Below are 27,129 nucleotides of genomic sequence, written 5' to 3'. Positions count from 1 at the left end.
CCCTCAGAATCTTATATGTTTCAATAAGATTCTTCATTCTTCTAAATTCCAGTGAGTATAGGCCCAACCTGCTCAACTTTTCCTCATAAGGCAACCCCTTCATCCCAGGAATCAACCTAGTGAACCAAGATCGCATTGAATGGCGGAGCAGACTCGAGGGGCCGAATGGCCTACTCCTGCTCCTATCTTCTATGTTTCTATAAGCATCTGAGGTGCCCAGCAAGGGGAGAAGCAGGACAGCCTACAGGCCGTTCTGACGGGCTTTAAACCTGGACAACGGTGCAGCACAGAGGGAGCCCGCACCCGGGGAGGAGGCCAGTGTTAGGGGAGGGGGCCCGCACTAGGGATTTGACCATTTAATCTAACCCTGCACACTGAGGCAGTGCCGAGGAGGGCTGCAATGTTCCAGGGTTGAACGGGGTTAAACTGAGGCCCTGCCTGCCTGTTCCAGTGGTTTTGAGGAGGGGGAGCTCTTCCTGGGTCTGCCCAGCAGTCCTCCCTCAAACAACACCAACATTAAGCACATTAACGGCCATGACTGTCTGCAGAACGGCCGCCATGTTTGCCTACCTAGTGAGAGTCACTGGCACTTCAAAAAATAATTCATTGCGTGAAGCACCTCGAGATCGGTCAATACGACAAGATCCGATATAAAAGTTGTTTCTTATGGCTTTATTAATAAATACCAAAATGGGAGATCCTCAGAAGACTATGTATGTTTTGGTTCGGACCATGCATTCATTGGAAAACCCCATTTGCTCCTTTGAGGTAGAGTCTGTGCCCTTTACAGGAAATGATCGTCAGCTCCACTCACCAGGATGTAGTCAGCCCATTGTTTCCTTGCAGATTTGAGGGCAGCTTGTTTCAGCTTCATAATGTATTCAAATCTGGTCTGGGTCCAGTGTTTGGGGCCCAATTCATTGGGATAGGATCTACAGGACAGGAAATTAAGCATTAAATGCAGGAAACAACAATTAGATTTCAAACAGCATGTTAGTAAACTGTAGGATACGGTCAAAGATTAAACGTGCCTGTCTCCTGGTCGACCCATTCCTCTCTTTCCCAATTCCCTCCCTCTGCTGAAGGTGCCAAGTTTTGCTGTTTTTCTTGTTTTCAAATCACTCCATGGCCTCGGCCCCTCCCTCTCTCTGTACCCTACTCGAGCCCTACAACCCTTTGAGATCTCTGTGCTCCTCTAATTCTGCCCCCTTGAGCATCCCCGATTTTAATCGCTCCACCATTGGTGGCCGTGCCTTCAGCTGCCTGGGCTCCAAGCTCTGGAATTCCCTCCCTAAACCTCTCCAACTCGCTCTCCTCCTTTAAGACAATCCTTAAAACCTACCTTTGACCAAGCTTTTGGTCATCTGCCCTAATATCTCCCTATGTCGCTCGGTGTCAAATTCTGTTTGATAATCGCTCCTGTGAAGCCCCTTGGGACGTTTTACTATGTTTACTACATTTAGCGCACCACCGGCACTGGAAATTGAGAGGTTGCGCCCCAAGAGGGAAGCGGGGGGCTACTGGAAGTGCCCCGCATCCCTCTTGGGGCGCCGCGGTATTGCAGGCCTTCCTCCCCTTCTTAAAGGGATGGGGGGGGGGGGGGGGGGCTTGCGCAGTGCGACTCGGGGCCCAGCTGGGCCCCCGGGGATTGGGAGTGCCAGCAAAAGAGCCCGGCACTGGAGCGCAGCCGGCACTCCGCCATTGGGGGGGGGGGGGGGGGGGGCGCGTTCAGGAGGCCGGGGATAGGCGCGCAGGCAGGTGCTGGCAGGCGGCCAGCAACAAAAATGGCCGCCCCGCACTTCGCCTTTAAATTGCGCCTCCCCGGCCGCAGTAGGCCCCCCTGACCCCGTCGGACATAGCGTCCGGCGGTAAGTCAGGGGGCGCTCCCGAAGATCACGGCCGGGGCACGAGCGGGGCACTGCGCACGGCTGAATTTAGCGGAAGGCGTGTGTAGTGTCCGTGTGTAGATAAAGACACTGAAGACAGGAGTTGGTTCATAGGTATTTACTAAGCAAGTCTGGGGGGGGTTTCAAAAGGATATACACAATACACAGGCTTATATAGCCCAAGTGGCAATTACCGGCATTACGCACACCTGGGGCTCTTAAAGGCACATACACCATAATTGCTCTTAAAGGCACATACACCACAATTCCTCCCCTTCTAGCTAACTAGTACATCATATTTTAAGTAATTATTAATTACATGTTATATGCAAAATATACATTGCTGTATTAATTAATTATAAGTTAGTCTCTCAGGAGGCTTGCTGACTCGGTCCGGATAACGCCTCGGGGGTGTAGTAGTTTCTGGTGGTGTAGTAGGTTCTTCTGGCAAGGCTGATTCGGCTTGAAGGCCAGTGTCGGGTTCATCGGGCTCCAGTATCACCGGATCGGAGGTAGATATGGGTATCTCTACTTCATCGTTAGATGTATAGAGTGGTGGTGTAGGTTGTCCCTTTTCGGATGACTTGATGATTTGGTCAGCATGGCGCCTTATTATGCTGTCTCCGATGTCCACGGTGTACATCAGTGGTCCTAATCGTGTGCAGATAGTTCCAGGCTGCCATTTCTCGGTACGGTAGTCCCGGGCCAAAACCGGTTGGCCTATCTGGAAGGCCCTAGTTGGCCTTTCATTCATGCCCTGAAACTGCCGGTTCTCCACGTCCCTTCGGATGTTGGGCTTGACCAAATCCAGCCGGCATCTTAGGTTTCTATTGTAGAACATCATGGCGGGAGTTTGGTTAGTAACCATATGCGTTGCATTCCTATATGCAAATAAGAAGTTATCCACCTTGTGCTGAAGTTTTATGTCTTCATTACCCATGGCCTTGATGGCCTTCTTGAAGGTCTGGACAAACCTTTCAGCCAATCCATTGGTGGCGGGATGGTATGGGGCGGACGTGTAGTGCTTTACCCCATTGTTCTTTAAGAACTTTCTGAATTCTTCGGACACAAATTGCGGTCCATTATCAGAACATATCTGCTCCGGCAGCCCATTCCTGGCAAATATGGTCCTTAATACTGTGATGGTTTTTTCCGTGGTGGTGGAGGACATCTTTATTACCTCCGGCCACTTGGAGTGTGCATCAACTGCGATTAAGAACATTGAGTCCATAAATGGACCAGCAAAGTCAATGTGCACCCTTTGCCAGGGAGATGAGGGCCACTCCCATGGATGTAGAGGGGCCTGTGGCGGAGCATTTTGGACCTTCTGGCATCCTAGGCAGCTCTTGGTCATGTCTTCGATGTCTCCATCGATACCTGGCCACCATACAAACGCCCTAGCTAGGTTCTTCATTTTCACTCCACCCAGATGCCCCTCGTGAAGCTCCTTTAGTACTTTATCCTGGAGTTTGGGTGGAATCACCACTCTGGATCCACACATCAAGGTTCCTCGGCACACTGACAGCTGTTCTCTTCTTTGCGAGAATGCTGGCAACAGTGGTTCGCCATGTGCTGGCCATCACTTCACTGTTAAATCGTAGACCCGTGAGAGAGTAGGGTCATTTCCTGTCTCCCTTTCAATGGCAGAATGTGTCACTGGTAGACATTCCACTATGGTAGAGTGGAATATCTCTACTGGGTCTACTGTAGGTGCCTCTTCTATAGTTGGCAACGGTAGGCGTGATAAACCGTCAGCATTCCCATGCTGTTTTGACCCTTTGTATTCAATGTTGTATTGGTGTGCCCCTAGAAAAAGGGACCACCTCTGTAGTCTTTGTGCCGTCATAATGGGGACACCTTTTTTAGGGTTGAATATGGAGATGAGGGGTTGATGGTCAGTCAGCAAGGTAAATTTTTGTCCGTGTAGGTAATGGTTGAATTTCTTCACTCCCCATACCAGGCTGAGTGCTTCCCTGTCTATCTGGGCATAGTTACGCTCAGCTGAGTTCAATGAGCGTGACGCAAAAGCTATCGGCCATTCCGAGCCATCAGGGAATCTATGGGACAATACCGCTCCTATGCCGTAAGGGGATGCATCGCACGCCAGTCTGATTGGTAGTGATGGGTTGTAATGAGCCAAAATTTTCTCGGATGTGATTAAGTCTTTACATTTATGGAAGGCACGTTTACAGTCTTTGTTCCATTTCCAAATCACTCCTATCTGTAGAAGTTCATTAAGAGGGTGTAGAATAGTTGATAAGTTCGGTAAAAATTTATGATAGTAATTTATTAATCCCAGGAATGACCTTAATTGTGAAACATTTTCAGGTGCTGGGGCTTTTATAACTGCTTCAATTTTTTCAGGTGACTTATGCAACCCTTCCTTATTAATTATGTGGCCACAATATGATATCTGATTTTGGAAAAATTCGCACTTGGGGCGATTTGCTCGTAGGCCCCGTTCTTTCAGCCTAGTGAGCACCTGCTCCAAATTGGCAAGGTGCTCGTTGTCGTTTTCTCCTGTTATAAGGATGTCGTCTAGGTAGCATTGAGTCCCCGGAATCCCTTGCAGGACTTGCTCCATAGCTCTTTGCCAGATAGCTGGAGCTGATGCTATTCCAAAAACCAGTCGATTGTACTGGTACAGGCCTTTGTGTGTGTTTATTGTGAGATACTTTTTAGAGGTCTCCTCAACCTCCATCTGTAGATATGCCTGTGCCAAGTCAATTTTTGTGAAACGTTTCCCTCCGGATAGTGAAGCGGAAATATCTTCTATCCTCGGAAGAGGATACTGTACCGTGTGAAGGACCAGGTTTACAGTCACCTTAAAGTCCCCACAGATGCGAATTTTTTTCTGTTCCTCAGAGTTATTTTTCAATGTTTTTTTCATGACTGGAACGATGGGTGTTGCCCATTCGCTCCAATCTATTTTGGATAATACGCCTGCCTTTTCCAAATTCTTCAGCTCTGCCTCGACTGCCGGACGCATTGCGTATGGCACCGGTCTTGCCTTAAAAAATTTTGGAATTGCTGTATCTTCCACTTTTATTGAGGCGGTGATGCCTTTCAAAGTTCCTAGTTTCTCTTGAAACACTTCTTTGGCGTTGGCCAAGATGTCTTTTAATTGTTCAGGTATGATGGCATCATTGTTTTTTTCCTTACTGGTCACCGTCAGTGCCTGAATGGAGTGCCAGTCTAAACGTATCTTCCTTATCCATTCACGTCCCAACAACGGTGGACCACCATCTTGTAGAATGTATAAATACAACTTTTGTATTTCTTTGCCGTTGTATACCACAGGCACCCTTATTTTTCCTTTGGGGTAGACTTTCTGCCCCGTATATGTTTTTAAGATAATGGATGTGTCTTTTAGAGGTATATGCGAAAATAGCCTCTCGTAATCTCGTCGATTTATTACGGTTAGAGCTGATCCTGTATCTAGCTCCATTTTAACTGGGGACCCTGCTATTGTGAGGGTAACCCAAATGGTTTGGTAATCCTCTTTGGCAAGTACATTATGTAATTTGAGACAGCTTAGTCTCTTGTTTCTGGAGTCGCTATCGCTATTCTGGTCTTCGGAGCTATTGTCCGTCATCATTTGTACCTTCCTGTACTTTTCTTTATTGATTTTTTGTTTTCTGTCAGTGGATTTATTTTGTCCAGATTGGCATACCCGTGCAATGTGTCCAATCTTACCACATTGCCTGCATGCTTTGCCCTTGAACCAGCAGTCCCTCTGGTTATGGGCGGATCTGCCGCAGCGATAACATCTTCCGAACTCCTGTGTCATTTTATGGGTGCCGAAGTCCTGTGTCTCTTGTTGTATCTCTGCAGCTCCTTTTGCTGCTGCTTCGTATGATACAGCCATACTGAAAGCTTTGTCCAATGTTAAATCTTTTTCAGAAAGCAGTCTTTTTTGTGTTCCTTCACTTAAGAGACCGCAAACAAATTTGTCTCGAAGATAATCCGATAGTCCTGCTCCGAATTGGCAGTACTTTGATAGCTTTCTTAATTCGGTTAGGTAATCAGCGTTACTTTCATTCTTGTGTTGATTTCTCTTGAAGAACTTGAATCGTTCCGCTATCAGCGGCGGTGTTGGGTTTAAATGCTCCTGCAGGGTATCAACAATTTCTTTAAAAGTCTTGTCCTTTGGTTTGGCTGGAGTGATTAAATTTCGTAACAGCCCGTATGTCTTCGCGCCCATTAAGTTCAGAAGTACTGAAGCTTTTTTTTCATCTGTTATTCCATTTGCAGTGCAATAAACCTCTACTCTTTCCACGTATGTGGTCCAATCTTCTATTTCGCCATCAAAAGCCTCAATATTACCAGATTTAGGCATTTCAGAAAAGATACGGCGCTTCCCGCGCTTTTTTTTTCTCTCTGTAACAACGATATGGCGCTTCCCGCGCTGCTACCAATAACAACGCTGTTTTACTGTGGTTTCCGTTTATTCACTGTTGGAGACTCGTTCCCGACGGAGGTCTAAACGCTGACCTGCTTGCCGCGCCGGCCGTCTCTCGAGTGCACCCTCCCAGTCCGTTATTGCTTGCCTCCGATTTCGCTGCCTGTCTCAGCTGTAGAGCCCGCCGCTGGAGCTCCAGCCTGACGCCCAGGAAGGATTAGCGCAGTACCTGTCACCAGCTTGGCCAGCTGGTGAAACCACAGTTTCTCTTACTTCCTTGAGTCTTCTGGACGCTGGAGGAATCGATGTCCTTGAGGTGCTGCCGAATTGCAGGTAAGTCCGTTTCCACTTCATCGCCACTGTAGTGTCCGTGTGTAGATAAAGACACTGAAGACAGGAGTTGGTTCATAGGTATTTACTAAGCAAGTCTGGGGGGGGTTTCTAAAGGATATACACAATACACAGGCTTATATAGCCCAAGTGGCAATTACCGGCATTACGCACACCTGGGGCTCTTAAAGGCACATACACCATAATTGCTCTTAAAGGCACATACACCACAGCGTGGGCAGCACACGCCCGGGCACTAGTTGCTTTGCGCCCTAATGGGAGGTACAAAGCAACCCAATTTTCCCCCCTATATGTGGCCCATCAGGTTCCAAGGTATAAAACCTAAGTGGCTCAAGAAACAAAAAGAACTGGGACACTCTTAGTTTAGGTGTTAGCCTTAGCTCAGTTGGTTCACACTCTTGCCTCCAAGTTAGAAGATTGTAGGTTCAAGCCCAACTCCAGAGACTTGAGCACAGAATCCCGTACCGAGTGCAGGTGAACAGAACGAGCAGGGAAGGAAGAGAGACAAACTGAGGCAAACAGAGAAAATGAGAGAGGAGCAAGGGAAGAGAGAACGGAGAGACATACCCGCTGTCTGCCTCTAATCTGTCTGCCTCCTCAGCTCCTATCTCCATGCAGTGGCTACAGTGGCCCCTCCTACCACTATGTCCCCTGTCTGTCTGTGGAAGTTGCCAGGAATCAGCACGGTATCTTCTCGCCGAGGAGCAAAAGGGAGCTTTAGGAGGCAGGGCCATTTCAAATTCCATAACATCGGTTAAAGATACTCTGTTACGGACAATGCTACTATACTATTAATCCAGCCTTCCTGCTGTGCAGGTGGTGACAGTGAGCAGCACTTAATGCTAGATGATTGCACGAGCAGCTGAACAGGTCAGCAACTGAAGTGGGGCCACAGCAGAACGATGGAGAAGACAGAGATACAATCAAGGGGTTTTGGGGGGGGAAGGGAGGGGGGAACCTACGAGAGAGAGAATGAACGAAGGAATGAGTGGGGGCAACAAAGATCGAAGGAGATGGAGAGGAGTGAGGAGGAAGAAAAAGAGGGTGCAAGGAACAGATAGAGACCCAAGAAGAGTAAGGAAAAGATATAGAGGAGGAGGGAGAGAAAGGAGAGAGGAGAGGAAGAGAGGTAGGAGGACTGTGTTTATGTTTGTGTGTGTGTGTGTGTGTGTGTGTGTGTGTGTGTGTGTGTGTGTGTGTGTGTGAATGGAGAGGAAGACAGAAAAAGAGGAAAAGATAGGGGGCAAGGAAGAGAAAAAGACCCAAGAGGAGTAAAGAGATAGATAGAGGAGAAAGGGCTGGAGGGGGAAGGGCGAGTGAGAGAGAGAGAGAGAGAGAGAGAGAGAGAGAGAGAGAGAGAGAGAGAGAGAGAGGGGGAGAAGCACAACAAATAGAGAGACAAAAATAGAAAGACATCGTCGCTGGGTCAAAATTCTGGAGCTCCCCACCAATATTCCCTCTAATTATTTTTTGGTGCGCGGTCCCTTTAAATTTGCAGCACGGCCGCGCATGCGCAGTATCTTCGAGCGGCCTGCACGGGACCTCCCGATTGGTGCGCGAGCCGCTCATCTTAGTGGGGACATTGCTCCCTCCCCAACAGCACTGTGGGAGCACCTTCACCACACCGACTGCAGCGGTTCAAGCAGGCGGCTCACCACCACCTTCTCAAGGGCAATTAGGGATGGGCAATAAATGCCGGCCTTTCCAGCGACGCCCACATCCAGTCAATTAATTTTTTTAAAACACAGCCGAGGGGAAGACAGACGTAGCAAAGAGGAAGAGAGAGTGTGAGAAAGGGAAAGACTTGCATTTCTATAGCGCCTTTCATGGCCACTAGACGTCCCAAAGCACTTCACAGCCAATGAAGTACTTTTTTGAAGTGTAGTTACTGTTGTAATGTAGGAAATGCGGCAGCCAATCTGCCCACAGCATGATCCCACAAAGAGCAATGTGATAATGACCAGATAATCTGTTTTAGTGATGTTGGTTGAGGGATAAATATTGGCCAGGACACCTGGGATAATTCCCTTACTCTTCTTCGAAATAGTGGCCGTGGGATCTTTTACATGCACCTCAGAGAGCAGACGGGGGCCTCGGTTTAACATCTCAACCGAAAGACAGCACCTCCGACAGTGCAGCACTCAATCAGCACTGCACTGGGAGTGTCAGCCTGGATTTTTGTGCTCAAGTCTCTGGAGTGGGGACTTTGAACCTCACAACCTTCTGACAGAGGCGAGAGTGCTGCCCACTGAGCCGCAGCTGGCACAGTGAGAGAGAAAGGCAGACAGACAGAACAAAAAGACAAAAATGAGAGGGAGATTCTTTGGCAGTTAAAAGCTTGCTTTCTGCTGATGTAAACCGTTATTCGTCTGATCTTTGTTTTGTTTTGCAAAAGTAAACATTAATGTCTGAAACATATTTTCCAGTCCCCTGCGGTTAATACATAATTAGAAGGCAAATTAAAATGGTCACCACCATTCCACTCTCCCCGTCTCTCCACTTGGCTTTAGCCCCAGTGCTACAGGGTGTTGCCATTCAGATCTAGTGACGAGGCAGATGTATGCTATTGCTAATCATGTTTGCTGAATAAAAATGAATAGCAGAAGATAAAACAGCACTGCAGGTGATTTCCAGTAATGCTTTGTCCATGCCATTGTCAAGTTTCCACAATTGGCTGCACAAGGCAATTACAAACACTGTCAAACTCTCTCATTTCAAAGCCCGCAGATGAGAAAATAATCAAAAATTGATGGAACGAGCCCAGACTTGAGAGTTTTGGAGACAGACAAGACGATCGTGAGCAAGTGAGAGAGAAAATAAAATCAGTTTCATAAATTGCACTGGGGATCCTTGAGCAGGATAAATGAAAGGTTCTGCCCTGCAGGATGGAGAGGCCGGCCTCTCTCAGAGAGCCTCAGACCAGGTGCCAGGGTCAAGCCGGGTACTGCAACTGGCATAATTGGTACCCGTACTTCAGGTTCAGAACTGGGAGTGGGTAAAACGTACCTACTGGTCCCTTCATACAAGCTGCTCTTGTCTGGCCGTAGCACTCCGCCACGCCCGGTACCGGGCCGCAGCGCTCCGCCACGCCCGGTACCGGGCCGCAGCTCTCCGCCACGCCCGGTACCGGGCCGCAGCGCTCCGCCACGCCCGGTACCGGGCCGCAGCGCTCCGCCACGCCCGGTACCGGGCCGCAGCGCTCCGCCACGCCCGGTACCGGGCCGCAGCGCTCCGCCACGCCCGGTACCGGGCCGCAGCGCTCCGCCACGCCCGGTACCGGGCGGCAGCGCTCCGCCACGCCCGGTACCGGGCGGCAGCGCTCCGCCACGCCAGCGCTCCGCCACGCCCGGTACCGGGCGGCAGCGCTCCGCCACGCCCGGTACCGGGCCGCAGCGCTCCGCCACGCCCGGTACCGGGCCGCAGCGCTCCGCCACGCCCGGTACCGGGCCGCAGCGCTCCGCCACGCCCGGTACCGGGCCGCAGCGCTCCGCCACGCCCGGTACCGGGCCGCAGCGCTCCGCCACGCCCGGTACCGGGCCGCAGCGCTCCGCCACGCCCGGTACCGGGCGGCAGCGCTCCGCCACGCCCGGTACCGGGCGGCAGCGCTCCGCCACGCCAGCGCTCCGCCACGCCCGGTACCGGGCGGCAGCGCTCCGCCACGCCCGGTACCGGGCGGCAGCGCTCCGCCACGCCCGGTACCGGGCGGCAGCGCTCCGCCACGCCCGGTACCGGGCGGCAGCGCTCCGCCACGCCCGGTACCGGGCGGCAGCGCTCCGCCACGCCCGGTACCGGGCCGCAGCGCTCCGCCACGCCCGGTACCGGGCCGCAGCGCTCCGCCACGCCCGGTACCGGGCGGCAGCGCTCCGCCACGCCCGGTACCGGGCCGCAGCGCTCCGCCACGCCCGGTACCGGGCCGCAGCGCTCCGCCACGCCCGGTACCGGGCCGCAGCGCTCCGCCACGCTCGGTACCGGGCCACAGCGCTCCGCCACGCTTGGTACCGGGCCACAGCACTCCGCCACACTCGGTCATGGGCCACAGCACTCCGCCACGCTCGGTACCGGGCTACAGCACTCCGCCACAATCAGGATTGCGCTACAGCACAACATTATGCTCACTAATAATGGGCCATTGGGGGGGGAATGGAACGCCAGTGGGCGTTTGAGAGAGAAAGGGTGATGGGTGAAGGTGAGACTTTGTCTGGGTTAGGAGGTGGGCAGTAGAGCTTTAGATGAGTAGAAGTTCATGTAGGTGGAGATTGGGATGCTGGCAAGGAGAATTGGAGGCTGGAGGTAATGAAAGGGTTGATAAGGGTTTCGGTGACACTGGAGATGTTGTATGGGCAGAGGTGGTCGATGTGGAGGGTTTGGTAAGTATGTTGTTTGAAGTTCAAACAGAAGAACAAGGTTCCTAATCAATGGGTTGAGACTGAGTATACACTTAATGGCACAGTTTTAAAGAGTGTGCAGGGACAGAGGGACCTGGGAGTTAATGTGCATAGGTCCCTGAAGGTGGCAGGACATATTGAGAGTGGTTAGCAAAGCATGTGGGATCTTGGGTTTCATAAATAGAGGTATTGAGTACAAAAGTAGAGAAGTTATGCTGAACCTTTATAAAGCGCTGGTTAGGCCACAACTGGAGTATTGCGTCCAGTTCTGGTCACCACACTTTAGGAAGGATGTGAAGGCCCTTGAGAGGCTGCAGAGGAGATTTCCCAGAATGGTTCCGGGGATGCGAGGTCTTAGTTACAAGGACAGGTTGGAGAAGCTGGATTTGTTTTCATTAGAGCAAAGGAGGTTGAGGGGTGATTTGACAGAGGTGTACAAGATTATGACGGGTGTGGATAGGCTAGACGGGGAAAGGCTGTTCCCACTAGTTGATGGTACAAGGATGAGGGGACACAGATTTAAGGATTTGGGCAAGAGATACAAGGGGGTATGTGAGGTTTTTACGCAGTGAGTGGTGATGACCTGGAACACACTGCCGGTGGAAGTGGTGGAAGCGGAGACACTCAATGTTTTCAAGAGGAGACTGGATAGGCACTTGAGGGAAATAAACTTGCAGGGCACGGGGATAGAGTAGGGGAATGGGACTGACTGGATCGCTCTAGAGAGCCGGCACGGACTCAATGGGCCGAATGGCCTCCTTCTGTGCCATTATGACTCTATGAGTTGGGGAAAAGGCCGATTACTTCTCTCGCTGCAAATATATTTGGGGGGGGGGGGCGGGCGGGGAGTGTTGTGCATGTGGGAAACAGCCTTTATTGTTCTCCGCATGCACCACCCACTGCCTGTGGGTCAAGGGGCAGGAGACGTTTGCAGCCAATCCTCCTCCACTATTGTGTTATGCTGGGAGTAACGAGGTGTACAGAGCAGCTCCCAGAACACCCCCCGCCAGCTTACCCCAATCCCTCTTGGTGAAGTGCCTGACTATTCTCCGCCCCTCAACAACCTACCCTACCCTATCGTACCCTACCCAACCCAACCCTACAACACCCAACCCAACCCTACAACACCCAATCCAACTCAACCCTACAACACCCAACCCAACCCTACCCCAACAATGACATGGCCCAGATGGGAACTCAGGGAAAATCAAGCTGCCGTGGAAACAGGCATCATTGCTCAAGTGCATGGTGCGGCCATGCAGTAACGCAATAAATAATGCAGTTTAAATTCTGCGATAAGCTGCATTGCCTTCTCCAGACTTTACCATGTAAGGGAGTTAACAAAAACAATGGCATCAAAAAAAAACACTCGCATTTATATAGCGCCTTTCACGACCACCGGACGTCCCAACGTGTTTTACAGCCAATGAAATACTTTTGAAGTGTAGTCACTGTTGTAGGAAACGCAGCAGCCAATTTACGCACAGCAAGCTCCCACAAACAGCAATGTGATAATGACCAGGTAAGGCTAGAACACCAGGGAGAACTCCCCTGCTCTTCTTCAAAATAGTGGCCAGTGGGATCTTTTACGTCCACCTGAGAGAGCAGATGGGGCCTCGGTTTAAGGTCTCATCCGAAAGACGGCACCTCTGAAAGTGCAGCACTCCCTCAGCACTGCACTGGGAGCGGCAGCCTAGATTTTGCGCTCAAGTCTCTGGAGTGGGACTTCAACCCACGACCTTCTGACTCAGAGGCGAGAGTGCTGCCCACTGAGCCACGGCTGACACTTGGAGCAGCGTCCAACATGAATTGTGTTTGAAAACTACTAGTAGAAAATGAAGCTAATCACCCACATTAAAGGTTTGAAAGCTGCTCATGGAAAATTAAGCATCATTTTCAAACAAAAAATTGGCAGCTGGAAATAGACTTACCAGAAAGGACTAGTCACTGAGTTTTCCCCCTTTATCGACTGGGAGCAGTAACATTTCTCGTAGAGCCAGTTACTTGACATTGTGCAGGGCTAGATAGTGAGTCCATCTGAGATTACACAGGGGAGCTAGCAAGACAGTTGGAGACTACATATGAAAGGGAACTAGTAAATGTATACAGGCGGAGTACTTAACCAGACATTCAGATAATACACAGGTTTAATTAGAGAGTCCAGCTGAGATTACACAGGGGAGTTACAGCAAGCATGAGGTTAAAGCACGCAACGGGGCAGCTGAAGAATAAATGGTGAGGTTCCGCAGGGATACAGAGGATTTACGAGGATGCTGCCAAGTCTGGAGAATTTTAGCTATGAGGAAAGATTGGATAGGCTGGGTTTGTTTTCTTTGGAACAGAGGAGGCTGAGGGGAGTTGATTGAGGTGTATAAAATTATGAGGGGCCTAGATAGAGTGGATAGGAAGGACCAATTTCCCTTAGCAGCGGGGTCGATAGCCAGGGGGCATAGATTTAAAGTAATTGGTAGAAGGATTAGAGGGGAGTTGAGGAGAACTTCTTTCACCCAGAGGGTGGTGGGGGTCTGGAACTCACTGCCTGAAAGGGTGGTAGAGGCAGAAACCCTCGTCACATTTAAAAAGTACTTGGATATGCACTTGAAGTGCTGTAACCTACAGGGCTACGGACCAAGAGCTGGAAAGTGGGATTCGGCTGGCACAGACACGATGGGCCGAATGGCCGCCTTCTGTGCTGTAAATTTCTAGGATTCTATGATTGAGGGGTAGCCAGTGTAGAAGTGTGGGATTACACAGGGGCAGTTAGGGAGCAAGTATGAGGTTACACAGGGGCAATTAGGGAGCAAGTATGAGAACACACTGGGGCAATTAGGGAGCAAGTGTGAGATTACACTGGGGCAGTTAGGGAGCAAGTGTGAGATTACACAGGGGCAGTTAGGGAGCAAGTGTGAGATTACACAGGGGCAATTAGGGAGCAAGTGTGAGATTACACAGGGGCAGTTAGGGAGCAAGTATGAGATTACACAGGGGCAGTTAGGGAGCAATTGTGAGATTACACAGGGGCAGTTAGGGAGCAATTGTGAGATTACACAGGGGCAGTTAGGGAGCAAGTGTGAGATTACACAGGGGCAGTTAGGGAGCAAGTGTGAGATTACACAGGGGCAATTAGGGAGCAAGTATGAGGTTACACAGGGGCAGTTAGGGAGCAAGTGTGAGAACACACTGGGGCAATTAGGGAGCAAGTGTGAGATTACACAGGGGCAGTTAGGGAGCAATTGTGAGATTACACAGGGGCAGTTAGGGAGCAAGTGTGAGATTACACAGGGGCAGTTAGGGAGCAAGTGTGAGATTACACAGGGGCAATTAGGGAGCAATTGTGAGATTACACAGGGGCAGTTAGGGAGCAAGTGTGAGATTACACAGGGGCAGTTAGGGAGCAAGTGTGAGAACACACTGGGGCAATTAGGGAGCAAGTGTGAGATTACACAGGGGCAATTAGGGAGCAATTGTGAGATTACACAGGGGCAGTTAGGGAGCAAGTGTGAGATTACACAGGGGCAGTTAGGGAGCAAGTGTGAGAACACACTGGGGCAATTAGGGAGCAAGTGTGAGATTACACAGGGGCAGTTAGGGAGCAAGTGTGAGAACACACTGGGGCAATTAGGGAGCAAGTGTGAGATTACACTGGGGCAATTAGGGAGCAAGTGTGAGATTACACAGGGGCAGTTAGGGAGCAAGTGTGAGATTACACAGGGGCAGTTAGGGAGCAAGTGTGAGAATACACTGGGGCAATTAGGGAGCAAGTGTGAGATTACACAGGGGCAATTAGGGAGCAAGTATGAGGTTACACAGGGGCAGTTAGGGAGCAAGTGTGAGATTACACAGGGGCAATTAGGGAGCAAGTGTGAGATTACACTGGGGCAGTTAGGGAGCAAGTGTGAGATTACACTGGGGCAGTTAGGGAGCAAGTGTGAGATTACACTGGGGCAATTAGGGAGCAAGTGTGAGATTACACAGGGGCAATTAGGGAGCAAGTGTGAGATTACACAGGGGCAGTTATGGAGCAAGTGTGAGATTACACTGGGGCAATTAGGGAGCAAGTGTGAGATTACACAGGGGCAATTAGGGAGCAAGTGTGAGATTACACAGGGGCAGTTAGGGAGCAAGTGTGAGAACACACTGGGGCAATTAGGGAGCAAGTGTGAGATTACACTGGGGCAGTTAGGGAGCAAGTGTGAGATTACACAGGGGCAGTTAGGGAGCAAGTGTGAGATTACACAGGGGCAATTAGGGAGCAAGTGTGAGATTACACAGGGGCAATTAGGGAGCAAGTGTGAGATTACACAGGGGCAGTTATGGAGCAATTGTGAGATTACACAGGGGCAATTAGGGAGCAAGTATGAGATTACACAGGGGCAGTTAGGGAGCAAGTGTGAGATTACACAGGGGCAGTTAGGGAGCAAGTATAGAATTACACAGGGGCAGTTATGGAGCAATTGTGAGATTACACAGGGGCAGTTAGGGAGCAAGTGTGAGATTACACTGGGGCAGCTGGCAAACAAGTAAGAGGTTGCACAGCAGTAACGAGCGAATAAGTGTGAGATTACACAGGGGAAGCATGAGGTTACACTGGATGTCTAGCAGACGATTGTGAAATTACACTGGGGAAGCTGGAACGTCTGGCTGATTAGGTACTGCAAATGAAAACATGTTGGGCTGTTCGTTAACACAAGTGAGGCCTCATCACATTTACTGGTCTCTCAAATCAATCTAAAATGAAGTTACAGCACGGAAACAGGCCGGTGTTTATCTTCCACATGAGTAGAAATCCTAATCTCAAGTGCCCTATTCCTACCTGCCTTTATTCCCCTTTCCTTCAACCACCTACCTAATCTATTCTTAAATGCTGACAAGATCTCTGCTTCAATCACTAACTCTGGCAGCACATTCCACCGCCTCACAGCCCTGTGTGTACAAATGTTTCCCCTGCTCTCTGCCCTAAATCTCTTAGATCAGTGTTATTTGAGCAATGGAGCGTTAGAAAGCGGGGAACTTTTTGATGAAATGCCTGTGTTGTGTCTAGAATGCACAGTTAGAAACACCCAGATTGTATCTGTTAAGGAACTGTACGGAACGAGTGGAAACCTCCATTAGCATTCCCTCCGTTATCAGGTTTTGACCACGTCCTAATATTGCCAAGCTCCTTCTCCCCCTCCAATTAATCAGCGGCGTGAACGGAAGTGACCCCCAGACTGGGCTGAGTTAGTTGATCACAGCTGGGACACAGCAATCAGCTTCAATGCTCTTGGAATAGACGAGGACGGGACGAGATCAGCCAGGGCTCCTGCTCCTGACTTCGATCAAATGATACCTTGCTGGAAAGTGTGTACGTATTGATGTTCAGTGAGGATTGTGTGAAGGTTCCCACAGTTGACTAAACAACAAAAACGTGTAATTATACAGCGTCTTTAACATAGTAAAACGTCCCAAAGCGCTTCACAGGAGCGATTATCAAAAAAAATTTGACACCGAGCCACATAAGGAGATATTAGGGCGGATGGTCAAAGGCTTGGTCAAAGAGGTTGGTTTTAAGGAGCATCTTAAAAGGAGGAGAGAGGTAGCGAGGCGGAGAGGTTTAGGGAGGGAATTCAAGAGCTTAGGACCCAGACAGCTGAAGGCACGACAGCCAATGGTGGAGCATTTAAAATCGAGGATGTTTAAAAAGGCCAGAATAGGCAGAGAGCAGAGGTCTAGGGGGATTATAGGGCCGGAGGAGATAACAGAGATAAGGAGGGGCGAGGCCACAGAGCAATTTGAAAACAAAGATGAGAATTTTAAAAGTCGAGGCGTTGCTTAACCGGGAGCCAATGTAGGTCAGTGAGCTCAGGGGTGATGGGTGAGCGGGACTTGGTACGAGTTAGGACACGGGCAGCAGAGTTTTGGATGAGCTCAAGTTCATTGAGGGTAGAACTAGGAAGGCCAGCGCCAAGAGTGCGTTGGAATAATCAAGTCTAGAGGTAACAAAGGCATGGATGAGGATTTCGGCAGAAGATAGGTTGAGGTAAGGGCGGAGATGGGCGATATTACAAAGGTGGAAATGGGCGGTCTTAGTGATAGAACGGATATGAGGTAGGAAGCTCAATTCATGGTCAATGAGGACACCCACTATCGAGGTCCCAGGTGTTCACACTCGGATTGTCGGGGTCCACAAGGGCATCCGGGGTGGGAGGTGGGAGGGGGGCGTCCAGGACGAGGGGGGTTAATTTAATCAGGTTACTGTACTGGTTGATTTGCTAGCTCGTTATTTCTGTCGCTGTATATTAATAAAATGTCACTTTCTTTAATGATGCTATCATTTAACTTTGGGTTGCTGACACTCTCCATGGAGAATATAACATAAGAGGAACCCAGGTACGTGTCAACATTCACAGAAAAGCACTGGTCCAGGCCAATCGATGAAGAGGAGGTACCAGAGGCCAGCCAGTGACCATGGACCCCGCTAAATGAGTCAACTCCTTCGGGGGAGGAGGAACGATAAGGAAGGGAAATACTTCTAAAACAAAAAAAAAACTGTAAAAGGGAGTAACTCAATCACAGAATCGGAGGACACTGTGATGAAATCAAGCCCCATTCTGTTTCATTACATGATATCAGTTTTTTTTAATGTATATGAATTTTAGATAGGCCGGTATACTGTGCATTTAAAATGGAACTCTGTTAGCTGAACTCTGAAAAGCAGACTTTTGTGTGCGGAAATTAGACAAATACTGTCTGGAGATAGCTGCTAAGTTTCATGGTGAGGTCACCCACCTCTGTTAATTGGCTGCTTGTAACTAGATTCCAATCAGATCAAGTTTACTTGGCTACATACCTCAAGTTGTTGAAATGATAATTTGTCCTTCTTTCTCTTTTTAAAATATTTTTAAGACTTTAAAGCGTGACAGTGCATGCTAGACCTTCATTTCCATTGCACATCACAGCCAAATCTATTTCACCCACTTTCCAGGACGTGTTGGGTCAGGAGTATGAGCCCTTCCTAGCCGAGGGGGCTGAACATAAAAGCATAAGAACTAGGAGCAGGAGTAGGCTGTACGGCCCCTCCGCCATTCAATGAGATCATGACTGATCTTCGACCTCAACTCCACTTTCCTGCCCAATCACTATATCCCTTGATTTCCCTAGAGTCCAAAAATTTATCGAGCTCAGCCTTGAATATACTCAACGACTGAGCCTCCACAGCCCTCTGGGGTAGAGAATTCCAAAGATTCACCACCCTCTGAGTGAAGAAATTCCTCCTCATCTCAGTCTTAAATGGCCGACCTCTTATCCTGAGACTGTGACCCCTGGTTCTAGACTCTCCAGCCAGGGGGAAACAACCTCTTGGCATCCACCCTGTCAATCCCACTCGGAATCTTATATGTTTCAATGAGATCATCTCCCATTCTTCCAAACTCCAGTGAGTATAGGCCCAATCTACTCAATCTCTCCTCATAGGACAACCCTCTCATCCCAAGAATCAAACCAACTGAAATATCCCAATCAAGTAACGCAACACAGAGTGGGATCAAACATGGGGCCTTCCTGGCGTGTATAGGTCAGTACTTGGTCACCACCACCATTCACTACATGCATAAAGGCATAACTTTCAGATTATAGGAGTTCCTGTGGAAACTGCATTTTAGAGAGCCCGAATTATAATAGATAACATAATCTATCCTCCAGCCACATCCAGAATTTCTGTACCTTTAACTCTCTCTCCTGCCTATTACTGAATGCCTGCAGTGAAACCTGCCCGATTTACATTCCATTGCAAAGGGGGGCAAAGCTTCATTCTGACACACAGAGAATGAAACAGCCAAATTCAACATAACATGCCTCATTACTTTACGTCACTCTAAATATTTGTGCTCGTTACACGGAAGGCAAGAACGGACAGTTCCTTTGGACCATCTGGACGGTCGACAAGGTGGGGTTTAAACTCGCAGGTGACGGGGGCAATCGGGTGGTAAGAGTTCCTTCACGGAAGAACAGACAAATCTTGTAAACCAGCCCCCAGCCACCCATTCCCACGGAGCCTCATTTAACAACAGATGGTTTTCATTAAGAATTCAGCGTCTCTCCGCAGTCCTGCACAAGAGCAATAACGGGAAAGCTGCCAACAAAGTGAATGTAGTTTGCAGATGTGCGAGCCTTCTAAACTGTTCCTGTGCTCCCGCTCGCAACTCTTGTTCAACGAGGGTTGCCTGTCTGTTAGAGTGACTGGAAGCTACAGGCTTCAGCAGTATTCGCGCTCAAGTCAATGCCTCAACCTTCGTGGTGACTTGTCTAACCTCACTCCCTTAACACAGCACAAATCATCCACTGTACATTCCAGGTTTGCTACAGGGACATGGTGCAGTGTTGCCACGAGCATTTCAGTCACGTGCAACGGTGGGCGTGTGAATTAATTTTTTTCTTTTCCTGCGTCCACTTTGAAACCAAAACAGCCAGTAGTACGACAGGCGCCTTCCAAACTTGGATTGTGTTGGAGAAAGCTGTGGGGGAGGGCAAATTTCAACTGGCACCTGCCCCGTTTATGCTGGAAGAATTGAAAAATAAAAATCGCCCGCCCGTTGGCTCCTCGGGGCCCTCCAGACACAAGGCCTTGAGGCTCCTCCAGGGGCGCCTCAAAATTGGCGGCTGGCGCTCAACTCAAAGCAGGTGGGAGCTTTATTAACGTATTTAAATACGTCGGTTGTCGGAACCCAATGCCATTTTGTGCCAATGGGCGCAGCGGGCGCCACATTCCGCCCATTGGTGCCAGGCATCAAGCGGCCTAACCAGAGGTCCTTAAAGGGAGCACAGGAAGCTGCTCAGAAAATGGCCCTGAAAGATTTATTTATTTATTTATTTATTTTTAAAACAGTGATTTTTGTGGGGCCAGGAGGAGCAAAATTCCTCAGGCCATTGTTGGCCACTCAGTGTCTTCCCCCCGCCCCAGGATTCCAGCCCCCCTTCGGTGTCTGACTTCCAACTAGGCTGCACGGGGAGGCCCCTAGATTCTCTCCCGGCGAGCTGCCTGCGTGTGCTCGCTGAGTGCTGGCAGCTTGTCCACAATATTTAGGCGTGTCTCGTCGGAGCCACTGGATGGGGGTAGCCCACGGCTCGCCCATCGCCCGCCTGATGAACCCTCCAGTTTGAAAAACGTCCCAGCATTTAGAGCCGGACAACACAAGGGTTTATTTCTAGAGGGATAGAGTTGAAAAGTAGGGAAGTTATGCTAAACCTGTATCGAACCTTGGTTTGACCACACTTGGAGTACTGTGCAGAGTTCTGGTCTCCATATTATAAAAAGGATATAGAGGCAATGGAGATGGTGCAGAGAAGATTTACAAGGATGATACCAGAAATGTGAGGGTATCCATATCAGGAAAGGATGAACAGGCTGGGTCTCTTTTCTCTTGAAAAAAGAAGGCTGAGGGGTGACCTAATAGAGGTCTTTAAAATTATGAAACATTTTGATAAGTGGAAACATTCTCTCTGTATCCACTCTGTGGGGAAGAGCATAACTAGAGGCCATCAATATAAGATAATCACCAAGAAATCCAATAGGGAATTCAGAAGAAACTTCTTTGCCCAGAGAGTGGTGAGAATGTGGAACTCGCAACCACAGGGAGTAGTTGGCGAATAGTACAGATGCATTTAAGGGGAGGTTAGATAAGCATATGAGGGAGAAGGGAATAGAGGGTTATGTTGAGTTAGATGAGGAAAGACGGGAGGAGGCTCGAGTGGCGCATAAACGCCGGCATGGACTGGTTGGGCCAAATGGCCTGTTTCTGTGCCGTATATCCGATGTAATTCTTTGAATCATTAGAGGTCTTTTCGCTGGCAACAGTAGCGGTGGGAACCATTTGAACGGATGAATTAAGATTTTCAAACATTATTAAAGTTTATTGGCAAAAATGTGCCTTGAACAATGAACACTTGAGCAATGAACTGAAGAGCTGTCAGCACCTGTGGAACAGCATTAAGTGTCAGCCAGTGGCCCAGTGGGCAGCACCCTCGCCTCTGAGTCAGAAGGTTGTGGGTTCAAGTCCCACTCCAGAGACTGGAGCACAAAATCTAGGCTGACACTCCCAGTGCAGTGCTGAGGGAGTGCTGCACTGGGAGGTGCCATCTTTCGGAAGAGACGTTAAACCGTAAAAGATCCTATTCGAAGAGGAGCAGGGGAGTTCTCTCAGGTATTCTGGCCAGCATACGTCCTTCAACCATCACCTGAAACAGATGATCTGGTCATTAATCTCACTGCGGTTTGTGGGACCTTGCTGTGCGCAAATTGTCTGCAGCGTTTCCTACATTGCGACAGTAAATATTGGCTATAAAGTGCTTTGGGGCATCCTGAGGTCGTGAAAGGCACTATGTAAATGCAAATTCTTTCATTGTTTAACCCACGGTGAGCCCAGGAGAGGAGGAAAGTGAAGTTGTGGAGAAGGCAAAAAAAGGCCGGAAAATTTTTGCAGGCATTTGTACTGCAGCGGATGTCAGATGCTGCACCATAAGCAGCAATGGGTCTAATCACTGGCTGCTCACTACAACACACAATTAGGAATTAATTCTACCTTTTAATTATGATACAATTTACCACAAGCACCGACTTTCAATTAATTACTCTACAATTTACAGTGCGAGAGAGGAGCAGGTCCAGAGGGTCCTCGAAGGAATCTTGACCCGCGTACTGGGCTTCTTGGCACGTCGCTGAGGGGGATTGTGTGGGGCTGGATCCCGGGAGCCCAGACTTGAACAACACTGCGCTGCTCTCGCCGACGACTAACTCCCTTTCAGGAAGCCGGGTAGAGAAGAGGAGCAGATACTCACGTGGGCTCATCCATCGGGCGCCACTCTACGTAGTGGTAAAGCCTCTGCACGCTGGTCAGCCATTCTCTCAGGAGGGCAGTCATGTTGTCTATATTATGGTCGGTTGCTGCCCTGAAGAAACAGACATTAGATTGGATTGCAGCGATGGACATGGTTATGCATCTCGTGCTGACTGTGGGGCAGGGCCCAGCACAAAATGGCTGGTGCATTGCCCATTCAACAGCCACGAGGTGTGTCTCAGAGATGTGATGTGTCACAATATAAACATAGAAGTATCTTTTTCTTCTTTCATTTGATAAAACAAGAAGAAAACCTTCCATCTTTACCCGGTCTGGTCTATGTGTGACTCCAGTTCCATGCCAATGTGATTGACCCTTAACTGCCCTCTGATGCCCCACAACCCTCCGAGATCTCTGCGCTCCTCCAATTCTGGCCTCTTGTGCACCCCCTGATTTTAATCGCTCCACCATTGGCAGCCGTGCCTTCAGCTGCCCGAAGCTCTGGAATTCCCTACCGAAGTCCCTCTGCCTCTCTACCTCTTCTCCCTTCCTTGAAGACACTCCTTAAAACTTGTCTCTTTGACCTTTGGTCACCTGTTCTAATAATGTCGTCGTCGTACGTGTCTTCACACTGTTCCCTTTGGGGAACTGTATGAAGTGGTGGAAGGATTTCTGGCCGCGATTAACGCTCCTTCCGTGACTGTAACCATCTTCGTACCAGCCATTAGGGTGGTTAGTCCTATGGCGGGAGGGTTTTACGGGCTCCCACAACCCATACGAGGGGGGGGGCCACCCACACCCACGGACGCAAGCATCCCGCTGGATGTCAACCCAGAATTTAGAGCCGGAGCTCCGACTCCACTTGCCGGGACTGTCTGGAGCGGGGTTTGAAACCCTACGCCTTCTGGCCCAGCGGCGGGGATGCTACCGCTACGCCAAAGGCCCACTCCTTCTAATAGTGTGGCTCGGTGTCAAATTCTGTTCGACAATCGCTCCCGTGAAGCGCCGTGGGATGTTCGACTATGTTAGAGGCGCTGTATAGATGCAAGTTGTTATTGTTGAAGTTGAAGTGGCCGAGCAAGCCACTCAGTTGTACCAAACCAGTTGAAGGTGACCCACCCACCCCCACCACCATTTTCTCAGGGCAACTGGGGATGGGCAATAAATGCCGGCCTTGCTGGCGCCGCCCACATCCCCCGAGAATGAATTTTTCAAAAATAGAAAGTAAAATGAATTTCAGTGAGAACGAGTTGTCGTGGGGATGAAGCGACAGTACCTCCGGTCTGCCAGATGTTTCGCTCAAATGTGAAAAGGACGGCGATTTCCATAAGCTTTAAAAGCCAACGGTTTTCGAAAGTGGGTGTCTCTGTAATCGAATTGAGAACCTTATATAATCCTGCAATAAATAGCTCCCAGACTTCAGCAGAACTGTTGATTAAATTTGGTAAACAGTCACGATCTAGATTGCATGAAGTATCCCCTGGCCAGTATAAACCTACACTTGGCAGCCACTGCACTGGAAACCAATACAGCAACAGCAGTTTATTGAAGCCGCAAGTTGAGGGAAATAAAGATAGAATTCCAAACCGTGGCTGGGTCATTCAGCAGCTACAGAGCGTTCCCTATTCCAAGTGCTTTTTGGTCCAAGATTCTGAAACGTTCGTGTTACAGCTTCCATGTGCACAGTATTTACGTACGAGCGCTCCACCTGCACGACTCTCAGATTACCTTGTTCGCACCGCATTCTGGTGCAATAGCCAGCACTCGACACTCCAGTCTGAGCTTGACAGGTTGGATGGAGACGTGCGCCCCTCCATCAGCTCATTCCCCTCACCCTAAAGCTGAGGTTACCCCACACCTCCTCCACAGTCAGCACCTCATTCAACCGACAATCTTTCACGTGTGAACCTAGGCGGTGAGCGTCGACACTCGACAACGGAGGGTATCACCCGTGAACCTCGCCCGATGTCCAGCCGCCCACGCACTTTGCCGCAAGGGTCGCGACGAGAAGCAAAAATCCTCGAAGTGCTCTAACCTACAGGGCTACGGACCAAGAGCTGGAAAGTGGGATGAGGCTGGATCGATCTTTGTCAGCCGACGCAGACACGGTGGGTCAAATGGCCTCCTTCTGTGCTGTAAAGTTCTATGATTTCCCTGGCTTGACTTTGCCCCCTCCCCGGCTCAGGCACACCACAGTGCCCCCCTACAAGCCACCCCTGACAGGCTCACCGCACGGGGTGAGGTCCTGAGGGTAAGGGGAAGCTGGCACACAGGCCCGGGACACTGGGGGGAAAAGAGAGCGAAAGTCTTTTTAAAACACAAGTGAGGCATTGCTACTGTGTCAGCTGAGGCTCAGCTGATAGCACTCTCGCGTCCGAGTCAGAAGGTTGTGGGTTCAAGTCCCGATCCAGGGACTTGAGCACAAACTCTAGGCTGATACTCCAGTGGAGTGCTGCACTGTCGGAGGTGCCGTCTTTTGGATGAGACGTTAAACCCAGGCCCGGTCTGCTCTCTCAGGCGGACGCAAGAGATCCCATGGCACCATTTCAAAGAAGAGCCGGGGAGTTATCCCCGGTGCCAATATCTATCTATCCCTCAATCAACATAACAAAAACAGATTATCTGTTCATTATCACATTGCTGTTTGTGGGAGCTTGCTGTGCGCAAATTGGCAGCTGAGCCAACAGCGACTCCACTTCAAAAGTGCTTCATTGGCTGTCAAGTGCTGGTGGCCGTGAAAGGCGCTGAAAAAATGCAAGTCTTTCACCAACAGCAAGACTTGTTATAACTGGCAATGGAGCTGAACTGAGGGGCCCCCAATCTCCCCCCACCGCACACCTCCTGCAGCAGACAGGCGGTTCAAGAAACAAGATCTGCAAACAAGAGAACCTGGTCACCGAGAGCGCGGTGCTCGTCTGTGCTTCAAATACAAGGGCTTTAAGTGGGCTACACCACACAGTTAACTCCCTGATTCGGGAGCGAGCGGGCGGGCCACGCCAATTACCAGATGGAGATCCTGTCCTTCGGGTAGTCCAGCCTCTCGATGGCCCCCAGATGGTAAGGCAGGGTGTAAGCCGAGTTCCTGGCGATGATCGCCACCAGCACGGTCGGGCTCTGCAGCGGCGACTCGCTGGGCAGCCGCTCCTCGGAAAAGTAGGCGTCGGTGGCGGGGTTGGACCCCAGCAGGGTGAGGACCAGCGCCGCGCACACAGCCCCGGCCGCCGCGGACATCTCCACTGTGCAGCTTCCCGGCACCCCGGCCCAGCAACACTCCCGCCCTCCCATCCCCGGGAGGTGGACGCGTCAGCAACTCTGGAGAAAGGGGGAGGGGTGAAGAAGAAAGTTGTTGAAAACTTTGCCAAACAAAAAAAAAAGTTGGCAAGGTTTGAGGAGGGGGGGAAAGAAAGAGAGAGAGAAAAAGATAAAACATAACCAGAGGCGAAATGTGTGAAGAAAATTATCACAAAGGAAAAAAAAAAATTAAAAGCGAATATATTCTAATTTTAGAAAGCTTCAAATTAAAAGGAGAGATTTTATGGAGCTTTGAAATATGTATGTGTAAAAGTTAAAAAAAACATCTGGCTTGAACTTCAAATCTGCCCCCCCAGCTAAATAAATATATTTAAGACAGACATCGATAATTTTTTGGATATTAAGGGAATCAAGGGATTGGATGGGAAGGTGGAGTCGAGGTAGAAGATCAGCCATGAGTTCTCCCCGGTGTCCTGGGCCAATATTTATCCCTCAACCAACATAACAAAAATAGATTATCTGGACATTGCTGTTTGTGGGAGCTTGCTGTGTGCAAATTGGCTGCCGTGTTTCCCACATTACAACAGCGACTACACTCCAAAAAAGTACTTCATTGACTGGAAAGTGCTTTGAGATGTCTGGTGGTCGTGAAAGGCGCTATATAAATGCAATTCTTTTTATTGAATGGCGGAGCAGGCTCAAAGGGCCGAATGTCCTGCTCCTATTTCTTATGTTGGATGTTGTACTGGGCTACAGGCAAGAAGAGCGCAGCTTGGAAGCCCCAAGTCTGTGCTGAGTCAGCTAATTCTCAACCAGTGGGCATGCTGCAAATGGCCTCAGTGTAGGTGTTCTTGGGTTGGGGTGGGAAGGGGAATCAGCCAGGGTCCTTGTCCAGTGATTTCTGCTGAAAAGTGTAGGATTTCGGCTTGGCTGTGATGCCCTCCGCCATCGAATAGCGCACGCTCCAGGCTCGCACCTGCTCGAATGGTCACTAGGGCAGGAGGGTTGTCAGCCCGTGGGGTCACGGCCCAGCCCAGCGCCTTCAGGAAACGAGGGGAGATTCCTTAAAAATAATCTGCATCTTAATTTCTTCCAGATGTCCAGGGACCTGCAATAAACTGTCCTGCAGCTCTCGACACCCTGAAGATATTAAGAGGCAGATTCTGATTCTGTGGCTCGTCGCTAAGAATGCTTTACCCTGTTTCAGTAACAGCAGTCACGGATTCCAGTTTGGACTCGCCGACATTTATATACCGAGTTCTGTGAAGGCGAGGATTAGTGAGTGCTCATAGAAACAGAGAAGATAGGAGCAGGAGTAGGCCATTCGGCCCCTCGAGCCTGCTCCGCCATTTAATGAGATCATGGCTGATCATCCAAATTCAGTACCATGTCCCTGCCTTCTCCCCATATCCCTTGATCCCTTTAGCCTCAAGAAATATATCCAACTCCTTCTTGAATATATTTAATGAATTGGCCTCAACTGCCCTGTGTGGTAGAGAATTCCACAGGTTCACCACTCTCTGGGTAAAGAAATTCTTCCTCATCTCAGTCCTACATGGCTTACCCCTTATCTTTAGTCTGTGACCCCTGGTTCTGGACTCCCCCGCCATCGGGAACAGCCTTCCTGCATCTAGTCTGTCCAGTCCTGTTAGAATTTTATAAGTTTCAATGAGATCCCCACTCATTCTTCTAAACTCTAGCGAATATAAGCCTAATCGACCCAATCTCTCTTCATACGTCATTCTTGCCATCCCAGGTATCAGTCTGGTGAATCTTCGCTGCACTCTCTCCATGGCAAGAACATCCTTCCTCAGATAAGGCAACCAAAACTGCACACAATACTCAAGGTGTGGTCTCACCAAGGCCCTGTACAACTGCAGCAAGACATCCTTGCTCCTGTACTCGAATCCTCTCGCTATGAAGGCCAACATACCATTTGCCTTCTTAACCACCTGCTGCACCTGCATGCTTACCTTCAGCGACTAGTGCACAAGGACACCCAGGTCTCGTTGCACTTCCCCTTTTCCCAATCTATTGCCGTT

The 27,129-nt window shown here is 49.8% G+C and overlaps 1 protein-coding gene across 3 annotated transcripts in view; it reads right to left on the bottom strand.

The window, feature by feature from the left end:
* LOC147101662 (procollagen galactosyltransferase 1-like) overlaps nt 1–25,129 on the bottom strand; it is a 94,290-nt gene extending 69,161 nt beyond the window's left edge. For all 3 annotated transcript variants that reach the window (XM_085965421.1, XM_085965422.1, XM_085965423.1), the window contains exons 1-3: nt 24,840–25,129; nt 21,837–21,947; nt 815–932 (exon numbers count right to left, since the gene is read on the bottom strand). In XM_085965421.1, the coding sequence (XP_085821547.1) occupies nt 815–932; nt 21,837–21,947; nt 24,840–25,120 (510 nt within the window). In that variant the 5' untranslated portion in view covers nt 25,121–25,129. The remainder of the gene's footprint in view (nt 1–814; nt 933–21,836; nt 21,948–24,839) is intronic.
* Between the last annotated feature and the right edge of the window lie 2,000 nt (nt 25,130–27,129).

The sequence above is a fragment of the Somniosus microcephalus genome, chromosome 23 (genome assembly GCF_052327205.1).
Source record: "Somniosus microcephalus isolate GS21.2 chromosome 23, FLI_Smic_1.0, whole genome shotgun sequence".
NCBI classification, from domain to species: Eukaryota; Metazoa; Chordata; class Chondrichthyes; order Squaliformes; family Somniosidae; genus Somniosus; species Somniosus microcephalus.
The sequence above is the reverse complement of the archived record's forward strand: the minus strand, read 5'-3'. Positions and strand labels throughout refer to the sequence as shown.